Source organism: Ranitomeya imitator, chromosome 1 (assembly GCF_032444005.1).
Source record: "Ranitomeya imitator isolate aRanImi1 chromosome 1, aRanImi1.pri, whole genome shotgun sequence".
Taxonomy (NCBI): Eukaryota; Metazoa; Chordata; class Amphibia; order Anura; family Dendrobatidae; genus Ranitomeya; species Ranitomeya imitator.
In genome coordinates, this window is record NC_091282.1 from 255,615,805 (window position 1) to 255,631,505 (window position 15,701).

Below are 15,701 nucleotides of genomic sequence, written 5' to 3' on the forward strand. Positions count from 1 at the left end.
TCCGGTCCAAGGGGTGTCACTCTTCTTGATCGGGTGCCTCCCATCCTGTGATGCTGTCCTCCTTCTTGGTTCGGGTGGATGACGCGTCCCTGCATCATCCAGTGTCAGCTCAGCATCGCGCTCCTCCGCAGGCGCACTTATCTGACCTTTCCCGGCGCCTGCGCACTGCAGTACTTTCCTCTGCCCTCAACAGGGCAGAGATGTACGCCTGCGCAGGAGCACGATGCTGAGCTGACACAGTGGATGATGCAGGGACGCGTCATCCACACAAACCAAGAAGATGGGAGGCGCTGGACAAAGAGTGACACCCCTAGGACTGGAATTCCGTATGGACTATGGAATTCAGTTCTTCTATGTGGGGTTGGGGGCAGATATACTGCGTGTTCTGGAATGTGTATGTCGGCCCTGAAAGGCGGTGGCCGTGTCTCTTATTGGCCAAACCTGATGACAGGTTCTCTTTAAGAAATAGTTAGGTCTTGATGTAGAGGTTAAGCCCCAACTTTTAGGAGAGTTGTCCAGCCTTGTGACATTGAGGACCTACCCTTGGAATGGATCATCTATACCAGATTGATGGGGATCCGATGGACTGAGAGCTGAACTGCACTTCTCAGCAGAAGTTACTGCTCCTTGATTGTCGAGACTAATTTCACTGCAGATTAAAACAACTGATTGGTGGAGATGCTAGACGCCAGACACCCACAGATCTGATATTGATGACCTATCTTGAAGATACGTCCTCAATACCACAAGACCCGACAACTTGTTAATTGAGGGTGCAATCTGCTTATCCCATGACACCACCTAGCCTGTGATACTTAACCCATTTCTTGTCTATTCTTACACCAGTGTTGACGCTACAAAAGAGACTAACCGCCTAGGAAGACTAATAAACCATAGCAAGAATGGAAATTGTCATACGAAGCTGCATGATATCAACAATATACCTCACCTTATATTGATTGCATCAAGAGACATAAAGGCTGGAGAGGAACTTTTGTATGACTATGGTGATCGGAGCAAGTCTTCCATTGAAGCACATCCATGGCTGAAAAACTGACTTTCATAAGGACTACTGGATTTTACACCTTGCTTTTTGAACTGGTTTTATCCCTGCTCCCTTCCTTTTTGTACATGCACAGATCATTGTAATGCAGGCATTTTTAGAGATGAAGATTATTCTGTGTTTTGCAGGGGGGCGAGTCTGTGCTTCTCCCACATGCAACTGATGCACATCCTTATTAAATAGCTGGGCCTAAAAACTGACATAATGTTCCTCTAGGGTATTGATGGCTAGCCCTATCTATAATGACACTGCAGGAAATAATAGTTTTGTATAGCAATGAAGGAATATTCTTACTTGCTTGAGACTGTGACAAACTGTAGATTGTTTTATTTTTTTCCCCCAACCAACTTGGTAAAATGGACATGTGAAGTGTAATTGTTAGAATAATCATGTCTATACCTAAAGGCATAAAATTCTAGTTCTACCAGAATTTGTGACCAAGTTAAAATCCTGGGCTGTGGATCTTTATATAAACGACATCCTCCTGTTTAGATGCACTGTGCATCATAAATACTTTGTATGTGCTAACCACAAGAAGCCATTTTAAATAAATGTGAATTCACATTAAAGAGACCGTCATCACCGAATAACTGTTCAAACCAAGTACAGACATTCAGTGCACCCTTGGTGTGGCCAAGCAATTAAGTGCCCCTTCCCATCTACTTGTTTTCCATCCATATCCACCCTTCTCTGGCTCTATGAAGCCAGAGCTATGAATCGAAGAAATGGGGAGAAGACAGAGGGGAAAATATGTAGGTGTGAAGGTGCACGTAAATGTTTGGCCACACCAAGGGTGCACCAAGCGCCTGTATGTGGTTTGAACAGTCTTTATACACTGACAATCCCTTTGATGAACTTTTTTTTTTTTTTTTCTCTCCTTCTCTCTCTGCCATCTGTTATCTCCAAATCTGGTGCTTTTCTTGGCGTTTGAATAGTAAAAGTGGTGGGAAAAAAATCTTTAGTATAGATTTTTTTTTTTTTTTTTAAATGCAGATTTCTAAAGACCTCATGCACGCTGAAGCACAGAACCATGTGCCACCAAAGCTCTGTACTATGGAGAGCAAGCACTCCGTATAATGCCATTTTGGTGTATGCATTTGGCACAATCCTTCCCTAGAAGCAATGCTCCTGGTGAAAGAATGGACTAGAAAAAGAGCATCCAGTGGAGCAAGCTCATGAATTATTATTTTTTTTTTCATCTGTGGATTCTACATAAATCTGTGAGAAGTGTCTTTATGAAATCAAATGGAGATTCAGAACGGACAAAGATTTCCTATTATGTATCTGTAATCTGGCTGTGCATGAGGCCTTAAGGCTGTAAGACTTACGGTTCCTGGTCCTGGATGCCATACAGACTGTTAGAGCAGTTCACATTGCTATAGTGAGATTTTTTTAATGCAGTGCGTGTAAAAGAGAACATTGTAATGACATTTTTTTTATACTTCATTGGAAAGAGTATTGTGGAATAAAATATTTATTGATAAAGGGAAAATAAAGGTCCTTCTTTCTTATGTATAGTTACTACATGTCACTGGTAGTAAAGTATTGTAGCTCATTATACCCTGGAAATGTGCCATTAATGTATCGTAAATGGGTCCCACTGCTAAGACCCACATATGGGGTTTGTATTCTAGGGTGCATTATACTACAGAGGAAAATGCTGATTTGAGTGATTGGATTGTTTTTATACAGCCGGTTTCACACGTCAGTGGCTCCGGTACGTGAGGTGACAGTTTCCTCATGTACCGGAGACACTGACTCACGTAGACACCAATGTGTCTCTGTACGTGTCAGCGTGTTTTCACGGACCGTGTGTCCGTGTGCAAAACACGGAGTCATGTCAGTGTTCGTGGGAGCGCACGGATTACATGGACCCATTAAAGTCAATGGGTTTGTGTAAAACACGTACCGCACACGGATGTTGTTCGTGTGCCGTGCAGGAGACAGCGCTACAGTAAGCGCTGTCCCCCCCCACGTGGTGCTGAAGCCGCCATTCATATCTTCTCTGCAGCAGCGTTTGCTGTAGAGACGATATGATAAATCTTTTTTATTCGGACTCCCATGACAGCACTACGAGAGAGGGGATCCGCCCTTCAGGAACAGGAAACCTACAGATACAAAAGGGCGGTACCTCTCCCCATGCATCAGTTGGTTTCCTGTTCCTGGAAGGACAGGATCCTACAGATTTCATCTCGTAAGGAGCCCAGGCCGGCCGGTCGAATCTGGTAGCGGGGGGGTCTCCTACCTCGACCGATGCGGAAAGTCCTGGAGACGCCACGGTGGTCCAGGCTGGACTGCACGTCAGTGGCGTTGGCAGCAGGGAGCAGGGTCCGGAGGATTCCTTGTCTCCGGGAGCCGGCATTGGTAGGTTTCATTTCCCCCCCCCCCCCTGGGTCAGGCGGCGGCGGTGTGGTGCGGTGGTACAGTTGCGGCGTCGGAAGTGGAGCGCCGTCCGGAGCACTGCTGGGCATTCCCGGCGTCCTGCATCGCTCACTGAGCGTTTCCGGAACGCTGGGGCGCCGGGGGGTGGAGCCGGCAGGCGCTTCCGGTTTGCGGTGGGCTGCGCATGCGCGGTCTTTTCCAAAATGGCGGCGCCCATGGTCCGGTCGCCGGTTTCTTCTGCATTACCACCGCTAACATCCCAGCTGCAGCCTGATCATCAGGAACCAATGGGGAACACGCCAGGTGGCCTGCTGACCGGAATACAGGGGATATAAGCAGGTGTTGGCGATAGAACCCTGCTTTTGGCCACAGTCTCATCATGGCAGATGATGGTGAGCAGCAGCCTCAGCTTCTGGATAAAGTGCGGCAGGAAGCCGTGGGAAAGGAGCATGTCAGAAGTGACCAGTCCAGCCGTAAAAGCTCGTCCAGGCAAGGATCTAGAGCTTCGACTGGCAAGGAGCCCCCTCGTGTTCCGGTACCTTTTTCTTTGGCGTACACTGGTAAGTGATCTACGTGAATGTTCACTCAGTGACCCGGGCCCCTTATACTTTGTCATTCTAGGGGAAGAGAAGTGCAAAGTCGAAACATAAGGAGTGTGCCCTATGTGAAGTTCCTTTACCAGATTCCTACCCTAAAAAATTGTGTGCCTCCTGTATACAACAGACGGTGAGGTCTACAGGAGTGGAGGGGTTGAGTGACATCAGGCTAGATAGATGGTATCTCCCTTATTGTCCTCCCCTAGGTAGCGGAAGAATCTGCTTCTACGGCTAGTCTAAAGGAGATGATCCGTATGGAAGTTAAGGAATCCCTGCGGTCTTTGTCCCAGGCGGGAAGTTCAAAACAAAGAGCTTCGGTGATCTCAGACTCTTCGGAGGAAGATAAAGCGGAGGGTTCTTATGGCTCGATTCTCTCTTCCTCGTCATCAGAAGAGGACTCTGGCCGATTCTGTCTGCCTCTAGACCGGGTGGATAAACTGGTCAAGTCAGTCAGAGGCACGATGGGCCTAGAAGAGCCTAAGACTCAGCCTTCCCGTCAGGAGCTAATGTTCAGCGGCTTGGAACACAAAAAACGCAGATCTTTCCCGGTGAATGATAAAATTCAAGACCTGATTCTCCGGGAGTGGAAAAAACCGGAGAAGAAAGGTTCTTTGCCACCAGCTTTAAAGCGCAGGTATCCCTTTGAAGATGCGGCTGTGGATACCTGGGACAAGGCCCCTAAATTAGATGCTGCGGTGGCGAAAGCATCTAAGAAAGCAGCATTACCTTTCGAGGACATGGGTTCCCTTAAAGACCCCCTTGACAGGAAGGCGGATACCTTCCTTAAAGGTACCTGGGAGATGGCAGCCGGATCTTTGAGGCCAGCAGTGGCTGCGACTTGTACAGCCAGATCCCTAATGGTCTGGCTGGAACAGTTGGAATCCCAGCTTAAAGAAGGCGCTTCCAGGAATTCTATTCTAGGTGCGCTTCCAGTGATTCAGGATGCTGCGGCTTTCCTGTCGGATGCATCGGTGGACTCGGTCAGAATGGCAGCCAGAGCAGCAGGACTCTCCAACGCGGCTCATAGAGCCTTATGGTTGAAGTGTTGGTCGGGGGATATCCAGTCAAGATCCAAGTTATGCGCTATCCCATGTAAAGGGGAATATCTCTTTGGGCCAACTTTGGATGAGCTGCTCGAAAAGGCTGGGGATGATAAGAAAAAATTCCCTAATTTGTCATCAGCTTCTTACCGGCGTCCATTCAACAGGAGGGTAGACCATTGCCTGGCTCAGGTTAAAACAGCTATATTTAAACTGGAAAATCTGGGCTGGATCGTAAATTACGATAAGTCCCGTTTGCAACCCCTAAAGACCCAGAGGTTCCTAGGGCTGCTGTTAAATTCCGAGTCTCAACAATGCTGTCTTCCACCTGATAAATTACTTCATATCCAACAACAGGTGTTAAAAGCAATTAATAAACCATCCATGACCCTTAGACAGGCTATGTCTTTGTTAGGTTCCCTAACTTCCTGTATCCCCGCCGTCCGTTGGGCCCAATTCCACTCCAGGCCTTTACAGTTTGACGTACTACATTATGATAGAGTCTTACAGGGTTCCTTGCAGGGTCAGATGACATTAAGTTCAGGGGTTCTTGCATCTCTTAGATGGTGGCTAGAGGAAGACAATCTGTCAGCTGGAGTTCCCTGGGTGACTCGGGTGACTCGGGTAATCACAACAGACGCCAGCCCCACGGGGTGGGGGGCACACATGGGTGACGTTGTAGTCCAGGGTCTATGGGACCCCCAAACATCTGCCTCTTCCAATCAGAAGCAGGGTGGATTGATTTAAATCACGCCCGATTTAAATCATGATTTAAATCACGATTTAAATCAAAAGATTTTTTTCTATTTAAATTGGATCGATTTAAATCATGATTTTAATCATGATTTAAATCACTGATTTAAATCAAAAGGTTTTTTTTAATATAAATCACGATTAAAATGAGAAGTGAGAGCAGTGCGCATGTGCGCCTATAGTTACACGGACGAAACTAGGGGCAACGATCTAACGCCAGGGTGAGGGGGGGACCCCAAAGTAAGTAAAAATCTTTTTTGTTTTACTATATGGCAATAGGTAGGTGTTTAAAAGCAGCATGTCTTAATTGTATAAACTATTAATAGCCTCCACATTTTGTTCATACTGCCCCTTTAATTCCACACTTCTAGCTTGGTTTCACTTTTGGTTTAGTTTCTTTTTCCATTCAGTTGACATGCCCAAACTTGTTGGATAGTCAGCAGTACTTGGCTGTAGTAACAATCAAACTTCATAAGTGATCTGTGTGAGCCATGGCAGGTCGTAAGAGAGACCCTATTTGGGTTCATTTTGTTGAGATGCCAGCAGCAGATCTTGGAAAGAAAGGTGCAAGAGCAAAGTGCAAATACTGTCAAAAGGATATCCAAGGACTTGTTTGCCGTTTGAAATCACATTATGAAAACTGCAACCAGAAGGGAAATGAAGATGTTGATAGTGATACAACTAATGTCAATGAACCCCCACAGCTTCTTATGCACCAGGAGCCTAGTACTAGTAAGTCTGGCAATTACAACCTATTTTTTTAACAGACATTTTACTGGGATGGTTAAAGTCTATGAAAAGAGAAATTTCTAGCACTAGTAGTTCTGGAGTATAGAATTTAAATTTATGTTAAGGCAATATTTCACAGAAAATTAACGCTAAAGGACATGTGCACCTTTATTTTTTTAAGGTGCACATGTCCTCCCCCCCCCCCCCCCCGCAGCGCTCTTACCTCCGATCCCCGCAGCGCTGAGATCCGTGGCTTCGTTTTGACCGTCCGCCTCCCGTCCTCCGGTTGCGGCCTACTCGCAGTGATCCAGCGGCGTGACATCAGCGGGCCGCACGCTCCATTGAAATGAATGGAGGCGCGCTCGCGGATGGGCAGAACGAAGCCACGGATCCCCGCAGCGCTGACATCGGAGGTAAGAGAGCTGCGGGGGGAGGACGTGTAAAAAATAAAGGTGCACATGTCCTTTAAGTAAAAATAAAGTGTGTATACGCTTATTTTTTTTTTTATTGTAGGCTGCAATTCACTTTTGAAGTCTGCCAAATTGACCATTTTTAAAAAAAAAAACATTTTTAAAACTTTTGTGACATAATTTTTTTCAGTTGCTCTGATATTAGTTACCAGTATTACAGCAACTTCACCGGAAAACTTGAGTAGCATAACTTTTGAGACAGCCCTTATAGGACGAGGACCATTACATTGTTCAAAAAGTTTGTTTCAAAATATTTTCGTTATATTTCTTCAAATACGCAGTCGATTTATATTTTTAATTTCTGTGCTTTCAGGGTCAAATATGGCTTGTGCTGCACGTGACAATCAATATCTGGGTACAACTTCAACAAAGCAGCCCAAAAAAAAAACTTTGCGTGCAAAGTGTAGAAAAATTCATCTTAAAGACTACGACGAGCCAGAAAGAACATTTTGATGAATTAATTGCTAAATTCATATTTGCAACCAATTCTTCTTTCCGACTAGTTGAGCACCCATTGTTTGTACAAATGATCGAAGGAATTAGACCAGGCTACAAACCACCAAGTAGATTTGATATCTCAGGAAAACATCTTCAGGCTGTATACGACATAGAAAGAGCGGCTTGTACAAAATATTTGAAAGACAAGGTTGTTAACATGAGCTTGGATGGTTGGAGCAACATCCACAACGACCCCATAATTTGCACTTGTGTCACAACAGAAGATGGTGAAACTTACCTTACAGACACAATCGACACATCTGGAAATTCACATACTGCTGAATATTTACTTGAAATTGCTAAGAACTCAATTCACCAATGCCAAGAACAGTTTGGATGTAAAGTAAGGAGCTTAGTTACTGATAACGCAAGCAATGTGGCAAAAATGCGAGCGGAACTGGCACATGAGGATGACACAAATGTCATTACATACGGTTGTTCTGCCCATTTGTTGCATCTTTTGGCAAAAGACCTGCATATTTCGGGTGTCAAGGAACATGTTGTAGAAATTGTTAAATATTTCCGCAATAATCATTTTGCACATGCAACCTACAAGGAAATGGGAGGACTGAAGTTGGTTCTACCACAAGATGTTAGATGGAATACCTTGGCTGACTGCTTGGAAATGTTTATTAACAACTGGTCAAAATTACTGTCCATTTGCGAAACACATTGGGATAAAATTGATGCTAATATACGAAGCAAAGTATTAAATCTTGGTGTGAAGAGAAATGCCGAGGACCTTTTGGAAAGGTTAAAGCCAATATCGATTGCGTTGGATAAAATGCAGAAAGATACTGCAACCATAGCTGATGCCACAGAAGTTTGGAAAGATTTAGAAGGTTCTCTAGATCGCTTGAACCTCTCAAACAATGTAAAGGTTGCAATACAGCACCGCAAGGACCAAGCATTAAAAGAAGAACACTATTTAGCCAATATCTTGCATCCCATCTACAGAGGGAAAAAATTATCTGAGGCGGAAATCAACTCTGCAATGGAGTGGCTCGCCAATACTAACCATGACATTGTGGCAACTGTGCTGAAATTGAAGTGTGAATCTGCACCATTTCAAAAATACATGTTTGCAGATAACGTCGTTAATGAACTAAAACCACTGGACTGGTGGAAGTCGCAATCACTTGTTCTTCCAGCAAAGATAATAAATCTAGCTACTCAGCTACTGACTGCATCGGCTTCATCCGCAGGAGTAGAGAGATTGTTTTCTTCATTTGGTTTTGTGCACACAACAGTCCGAAACCGCTTAGGAACTGCTAAAGCAGGACAACTGGTTTTCCTATTAAAAGTCCTAAATAAACAGTAGGCTTAAAGGACTGATGTATTCACTGAAGAGGTTTGCTTACTTCAAACGTTAGAGATAGGCTATTGTTAAAAAGTACTTACTCTGTGTAGTTCAATTCTGAGTGTTTAATAGTGCAAATAAAAATTATTAGGTTTCATAATCAACTGTTTTAATATTTTTATTTGTGTAAAACAATTAGATTTGCAAAAAGACAAAGTTTTGCTTGTGTACAACTTGATTAAAAAATCTGATTTAAATCAAATGATTTAAATCAAAAAAATCTGCTTTTTTTTTTTTTTTTTTTTAAAAATCAAGATTTTTATCCACCCTGATCAGAAGGAGTTGATGGCAATTGAATCCTCAATTAAGGAACTCCTCATGTATCTACAGGGTCACCATGTCAAAATCCTCTCCGACAATCAGGTGGCAGTGGCCTACGTGAATCACCAAGGTGGAACACGCTCCGAGTCCCTGATGGAAATAGCGGACCGCCTGCTTCAGATAGCGGAAAACCATTTTCTATCTTTAACAGCAGTACACATAAAAGGGAAGGAAAATATAAAGGCGGACTTTCTAAGTCGAAACACCTTAAGACAAGGAGAATGGTCTCTGAACACAAAAATCTTCAACCAGATTGTTCGCAGGTGGGGTCATCCAGAGGTGGACTTATTTGCCAACAAGGACAACAGAAAAGTGAAAAAATTCTGTTCCTTAAATCCCAGGGAATATCCGCTGGCAGTGGATGCCTTCCTGATCAGATGGGATTTCCGGTTGGCTTACGCGTTTCCCCCACTAAACCTGTTGCCTCTGGTGGTCAGAAAGATAAGGGAGGATCAAGCGAGAATCATACTGATCGCTCCGTTCTGGCCCCGAAGGGCTTGGTTCTCCTGGCTCAGGACCATGTCGGTGGAAGACCCCTGGGTACTGCCGGACATCCCGGACCTACTTCATCAAGGTCCGATCAACCATCCACAAGTGAAGGGTCTCCATTTGACGGCATGGTCTTTGAGAGGTCACTGTTAAAAAACAGAGGATTTTCTCCAAATCTCATTGATACCCTTATGAAGAGTAGAAAACTCATAACAACTAAGATCTACTCTAGAACTTGGAGGAAGTTTCTGGCCTCTTCAAATTTTAATATCGAAGAGGGTTTACCAATTAACCAGATTCTAGAATTCCTGCAGAGGGGGCTAGAGCTAAATCTATCCACAAGTACTCTAAAAGTACAAGTCTCAGCCCTAGGGGCCCTATTTTCTTGTAACATTGCTGGTAATTATTGGGTATCAAGATTCATCAAAGCAGCTAGTAGATCCAGACCTATACACAGGAATAGGTCAATGCCTTGGGATCTCAATCTAGTCCTCTCAGCCTTGACTAAAGAACCGTTTGAGCCCTTACATTCAGCCTCACTTAAATTACTATCCCTCAAAACAGCATTCTTGGTGGCGATTACATCTGCTCGTAGGGTAGGAGACATACAGGCTCTTTCTAGGCTCTCCCCCTATACAGAGTTTCTACAGGACAGAGTAGTCCTCAGACCAGATCCAGCTTATTTACTTAAAGTGGCCTCAGATTTTCATAGATCTCAGGAGATAGTTCTACCATCATTTCTCCCTAATCCTTCTAATTCCAAAGAGGAGTTACTCCATACGTTAGATGTTAGGAGATGTCTCTTAGAATATATATCAGTCACTGATGCTTGGAAGAGAGAGGAGGCGTTGTTTCTATCCTTCCAAGGTCCCAGGAAAGGTCTTAGAGTGTCAAAGTGCACGTTAGCAAAGTGGATTAGGGAGGCTATCTCTCTGGCTTATACTGCAGGTGGAGGTCCTGTTCCGCAGAATCTGAGGGCACATTCCACTCGGGCCATGGCTGCATCCTGGGCTGAGAGATCTGGAGTCTCCATCGACCAGATATGTAAGGCGGCTACGTGGTCATCCCCTTCCACCTTTTTCAAACACTATAGGTTGGACTTGGGGTTCTCTTCTGATCTCACCTTCGGGTTAAGGGTGCTGCAGGCTATAGTCCCTCCCTAAGGTAGTTTACATCTCTGTAATTCTCTCGTAGTGCTGTCATGGGAGTCCGAATAAAGCATTAAGCTACTTACTGGTAGCGGCATTTTTCGGAGGCCCATGACAGCACCCTTAGTTCCCTCCCAACTCACGTGGGGGTTGCACTTCCTATAATGTATATAATGAGATAGATAGATCTCACGTATGGTATATAGTTCAATATGATGGATTATTTTTGTACATAAACTGGATATAATGTATATTTGTGTGCTACTAACCGCGGTAGTCCTCTCAGGCTCTAATATACAACTGATGCATGGGGAGAGGTACCGCCCTTTTGTATCTGTAGGTTTCCTGTTCCTGAAGGGCGGATCCCCTCTCTCGTAGTGCTGTCATGGGCCTCCGAAAAATGCCGCTACCAGTAAGTAGCTTAATGCTTTTTTTTTTTTTTTTTTTTTGTTTCTCGTGTTTAAAATAAAGATCCCTGTCCCCACCCCCCTCCCACCCCCTTTTAATAAAATACTCACCCGGCTCCCTCGCGGTGTCCTGTCCTCGCCGCACATTCTCCTGTATGAGCGGTCACGTGGGGCCACCCATTAGTCATGAATATGCGGCTCCACCTCCCATAGGGGTGGAGCCGCATATTCATTACTGTTAAGGGGCGGCCCCACGTGACCGCTCATACAGGAGAAGGTGCGGCGAGCACAAGACACTACGAGGGAGCCAGGTGAGTATTTTATTAAAAGGGGGTGGGGACAGGGATCTTAATTTTAAACATGAGAAACAAACAAAAAAAAAGGATTTATCATATCGTCTCTACAACAAACGCTGCTGGAGAGAAGATATGAATGGCAGCTTCAGCACCAGATGCAGGGGACAGCGCTTATCTCTAGCGCTGTCTCCTGCACACTCCGTGTGGTACCCAGTCGGCCCACGGGAGGCACACGTGTGCCACACTGATGTGCCACAGAAACGCACGGGCACACTGATAATTCCGGTACCGATTTTTCCGGTACCGGAATTATCTGGACGTGTGGGACTGCCCTACTGGAGCAAAAATCCTTGTTCTCGGGAGCACATCGCCAGGTGAAAACTGCAGGTGTGCTGCTGCTAACATGATACTGTATGGGGACAGATTGATCGTTCTGTGCCCATCATTCTTCCTCTGCCAGTGTAAAGAGCCCAGGAAACAAGTGACAAACGACTTCAGTATTGTCGGTCACGCTTGTTTAACAGCCTTAACGCGGCAATTAAAATGTTTGTGTGATGGTGCAATATATTAGCATTTGGGGCCCCACTTTAAACTTTTTCTCAGGGCTCCCCTTTGTCTAAAACCGGCCCTGCATGCATAACAGATCGGAGGGCTTTTTCTGTATAGGGCAGGTAAGCTATTGAGCAATTAGTACCGGTAAGTAAGGTACTTATAGTTCAGGCTTAAAGGGAATCTCAGTAGGCTTTTTTTTCTACCTCATCTGCTATCAGACTGCAGTAGGCAAAGAGATGCTAAAGCCAACGATGTATCACTTTGTTTCGCAACTGCTGCAACTAGTAAGCTATCTGTTTAGATGCAGCATGAAGCAGAGTTGAGAAAGCACTCTGTCTATAAAGTCTATACAGTGAGCTGCTTATCACAAAAGGGAAGTGGAGCAGACTAGTGCCTGCATCAGCTAGTCACAGTGATAATATCCTGTTGATAAAACTTTTAGTGTAACTAAACGGCGCACAGCCTGATATGTGACACATCCTTGAAATCTGTATTTAAACCCATAACTCATGCTGTTGTCAAATTACATAGCAAAAACCTACTGAGATTCCCTTTTAACCCCTTAACATTTGACTTGCCTATACGTTGTGGTCAGATAGGGGTTCCAGGCAGATGACTTATACGTCATGGGGATCATGCACGGCACAAGAGCCGTGCCTGCGCAATCACCGCCAGAAGCTTGGCTTCCATGACAGCCAAGCCCTGCCTCTCACAGCCAGGAGCGGTGTCCGCACCTGCCCTAGCTGTTTAGCTCTCTAAAGGCCGCGTGCACACGTTGAGTATTTCAGGTTTATTTACCTCAGTATTTGTAATCCAAAACCAGGAGTGGGAAAAAAAAAATGCAAAAGTGATGCACGTGTTTCTATTATACTTTTTCTTTGTTCTGCTCCTGGTTTTGACTTGCACATACTAGGTAAAAAAAAAAAAAAAACTAGAAAAACAAAACTTTTCAGCTCACCCAGTAGAAACATTCGCTTGTAGTCCACATAGTGTCCGAGCAAGGAAAAAACATCTCTGTCTGACGCTGAAACTTGTGCACATGGAAAGAAAAATCCAGCTCCAGGAATAAAAAGTATCAAAAATTTATTTAAACATATTAAAATATGGAAAACTGCTGAAAAGTGAAGTTACATCATTTGGATGAAAGCTACCAAACGGCGCTCTTAGGCTATGTGCACACGTCAGGTTTTTTTCCTGACAAAATCCGGAGAAATCTGCCAGAAAATCGGGTTTTTTTCCGCGCGTTTTTCTCGCGTTTTTTGCGCGGATTTTTTGAGTTTTTTTTTTTTTTTTTTCCTGAATGCATGAGATCCGCAGAAAATCCGCAAAAAGAATGAGCATGGCCATTCTTTTTGCGGATTGCGTTTTTTTTGCGGAAAAAAACGCATACATCTGCACAAAAAATGCGGAATGCATTCTAAATGATAGGATGCATAATTTGAGCGTTTTTTATGCGGATTTATAGCGTTTTTATCGGGAAAATCCGCAAAAAAAACGCGAAAAATCCGGACGTGTGCACATACCCTTAGATTTCAGCATAAGACTAAACCAACCCAATATATAACCACTAAAAACAGGTGAAAATAATTCAGCTAAGTACTTTGGGTCACTACCATGCCGACTCTGCGGGCGGGAGAGTTTTTGCAATTGAACAGATATAAGGAGATATCATAGGGGGAGATGAAGAAAAAACTACGTGACAGAGAAGCATTCTGGATCTATTTGCTAAATACTCGTGTTCCATCAGGGTTAAATCTCAGAAAAGAAGCTATGTTGCATTATTAACTCGTACTTGTGTTTTTGTGTTTTATTCTACACTTCATATTTAGTTGTTTTTGTTTGTTTTTTTCCCCATTTTGCCTGTTATGTGTTTTTTCTTTCATGAATATTTTATGTCTTGTTGTTGTTGCAGTTTTTGTTTTGGTTCTCTCCCTCCCGTAAAGTCGGCATGGTAGTGACCCAAAGTACTTGGCTGAATTATTTTCACCTGTTTTTAGTGGTTATATATTGGGTTGGTTTAGTTTTATGCTGAAGTCTAAGAGCGCCGTTTGTGCTTGAAACGCGCCCAGCAACTACAAGGTAGCTTCCATCCAAATGATGTAACTTTTCGCTTGTCAGCAGTTTTCCATATTTTAATATGTTTAAATACATTTTTGATACTACTTATTCCTGGAGCTGGATTTTTCTTTCCATGTGCACAAAACAAAAACCACCAAATACTCAACGTGTGACCATGGCCTTTAATTTAGAAGGCTGGGAGAGAGGGAGGCGGCTCCCTCTCCTATCCAATCGACTCCTCCGCAACTTCACTGCAAGGGCCCAATCATCATCACGGCAAACACCGAGTCTGCCAGATATGGCAATCCTGTTAGACGGTGCTCTCGGCATGGTCGAAGAGGCTTCTGACAGGTGTAAAGTATTGTAATGCTGGTGCATTATACCAGCAATCAGAGTGATTAAAGTTAAAGTACCTTAGAAGGACTAAGTAAAAATAAAAAAAATTAAACAAAAAATAAAATAAAAGAGCATTACACCCATAAATACGTATTTTTATATAGAAACAAGCACATACAGGTCCTTCTCAAAAAATTAGCATATAGTGTTAAATTTCATTATTTACCATAATGTAATGATTACAATTAAACTTTCATATATTATAGATTCATTATCCACCAACTGAAATTTGTCAGGTCTTTTATTGTTTTAATACTGATGATTTTGGCATACAACTCCTGATAACCCAAAAAACCTGTCTCAATAAATTAGCATATCAAGAAAAGGTTCTCTAAACGACCTATTACCCTAATCTTCTGAATCAACTAATTAACTCTAAACACATGCAAAAGATACCTGAGGCTTTTATAAACTCCCTGCCTGGTTCATTACTCAAAACCCCCATCATGGGTAAGACTAGCGACCTGACAGATGTCAAGAAGGCCATCATTGACACCCTCAAGCAAGAGGGTAAGACCCAGAAATAAATTTCTCAACAAATAGGCTGTTCCCAGAGTGCTGTATCAAGGCACCTCAATGGTAAGTCTGTTGGAAGGAAACAATGTGGCAGAAAACGCTGTACAACGAGAAGAGGAGACCGGACCCTGAGGAAGATTGTGGAGAAGGACCGATTCCAGACCTTGGGGAACCTGAGGAAGCAGTGGACTGAGTCTGGTGTGGAAACATCCAGAGCCACCGTGCACAGGCGTGTGCAGGAAATGGGCTACAGGTGCCGCATTCCCCAGGTAAAGCCACTTTTGAGCTACAGAGAAGCAGCACTGGACTGTTGCTAAGTGGTCCCAAGTACTTTTTTCTGATGAAAGCAAATTTTGCATGTCATTCGGAAATCAAAGTGCCAGAGTCTGGAGGAAGACTGGGGAGAAGGAAATGCCAAAATGCCTGAAGTCCAGTGTCAAGTACCCACAGTCAGTGATGGTGTGGGGTGCCATGTCAGCTGCTGGTGTTGGTCCACTGTGTTTCATCAAGGGCAGGGTCAATGCAGCTAGCTATCAGGAGATTTTGGAGCACTTCATGCTTCCATCGGCTGAAATGCTTTATGGAGATGAAGATTTCATTTTTCAGCACGACCTGGCACCTGCTCAC

At 44.0% G+C, this 15,701-nt stretch overlaps 2 protein-coding genes across 4 annotated transcripts in view; both read left to right on the plus strand.

Annotated features, from left to right (window-relative positions):
* Positions 1–2,589, plus strand: part of KMT5A (lysine methyltransferase 5A) — a 37,290-nt gene extending 34,701 nt beyond the window's left edge. For all 3 annotated transcript variants that reach the window (XM_069755932.1, XM_069755925.1, XM_069755927.1), the window contains one exon: positions 847–2,589. In XM_069755932.1, coding sequence (XP_069612033.1) covers positions 847–1,057 — 211 coding nt within the window. In that variant the 3' untranslated portion in view covers positions 1,058–2,589. The remainder of the gene's footprint in view (positions 1–846) is intronic.
* Positions 2,590–6,021: 3,432 nt separating this feature from the next.
* On the plus strand, positions 6,022–8,876 carry LOC138667854 (uncharacterized). Its single transcript, XM_069755940.1, has 2 exons — positions 6,022–6,566; positions 7,347–8,876. Exons 1-2 carry the CDS (start codon positions 6,468–6,470, stop codon positions 8,850–8,852), a joined length of 1,605 nt encoding a protein of 534 aa, XP_069612041.1. The 5' UTR covers positions 6,022–6,467; the 3' UTR covers positions 8,853–8,876.
* Positions 8,877–15,701: the final 6,825 nt, after the last annotated feature.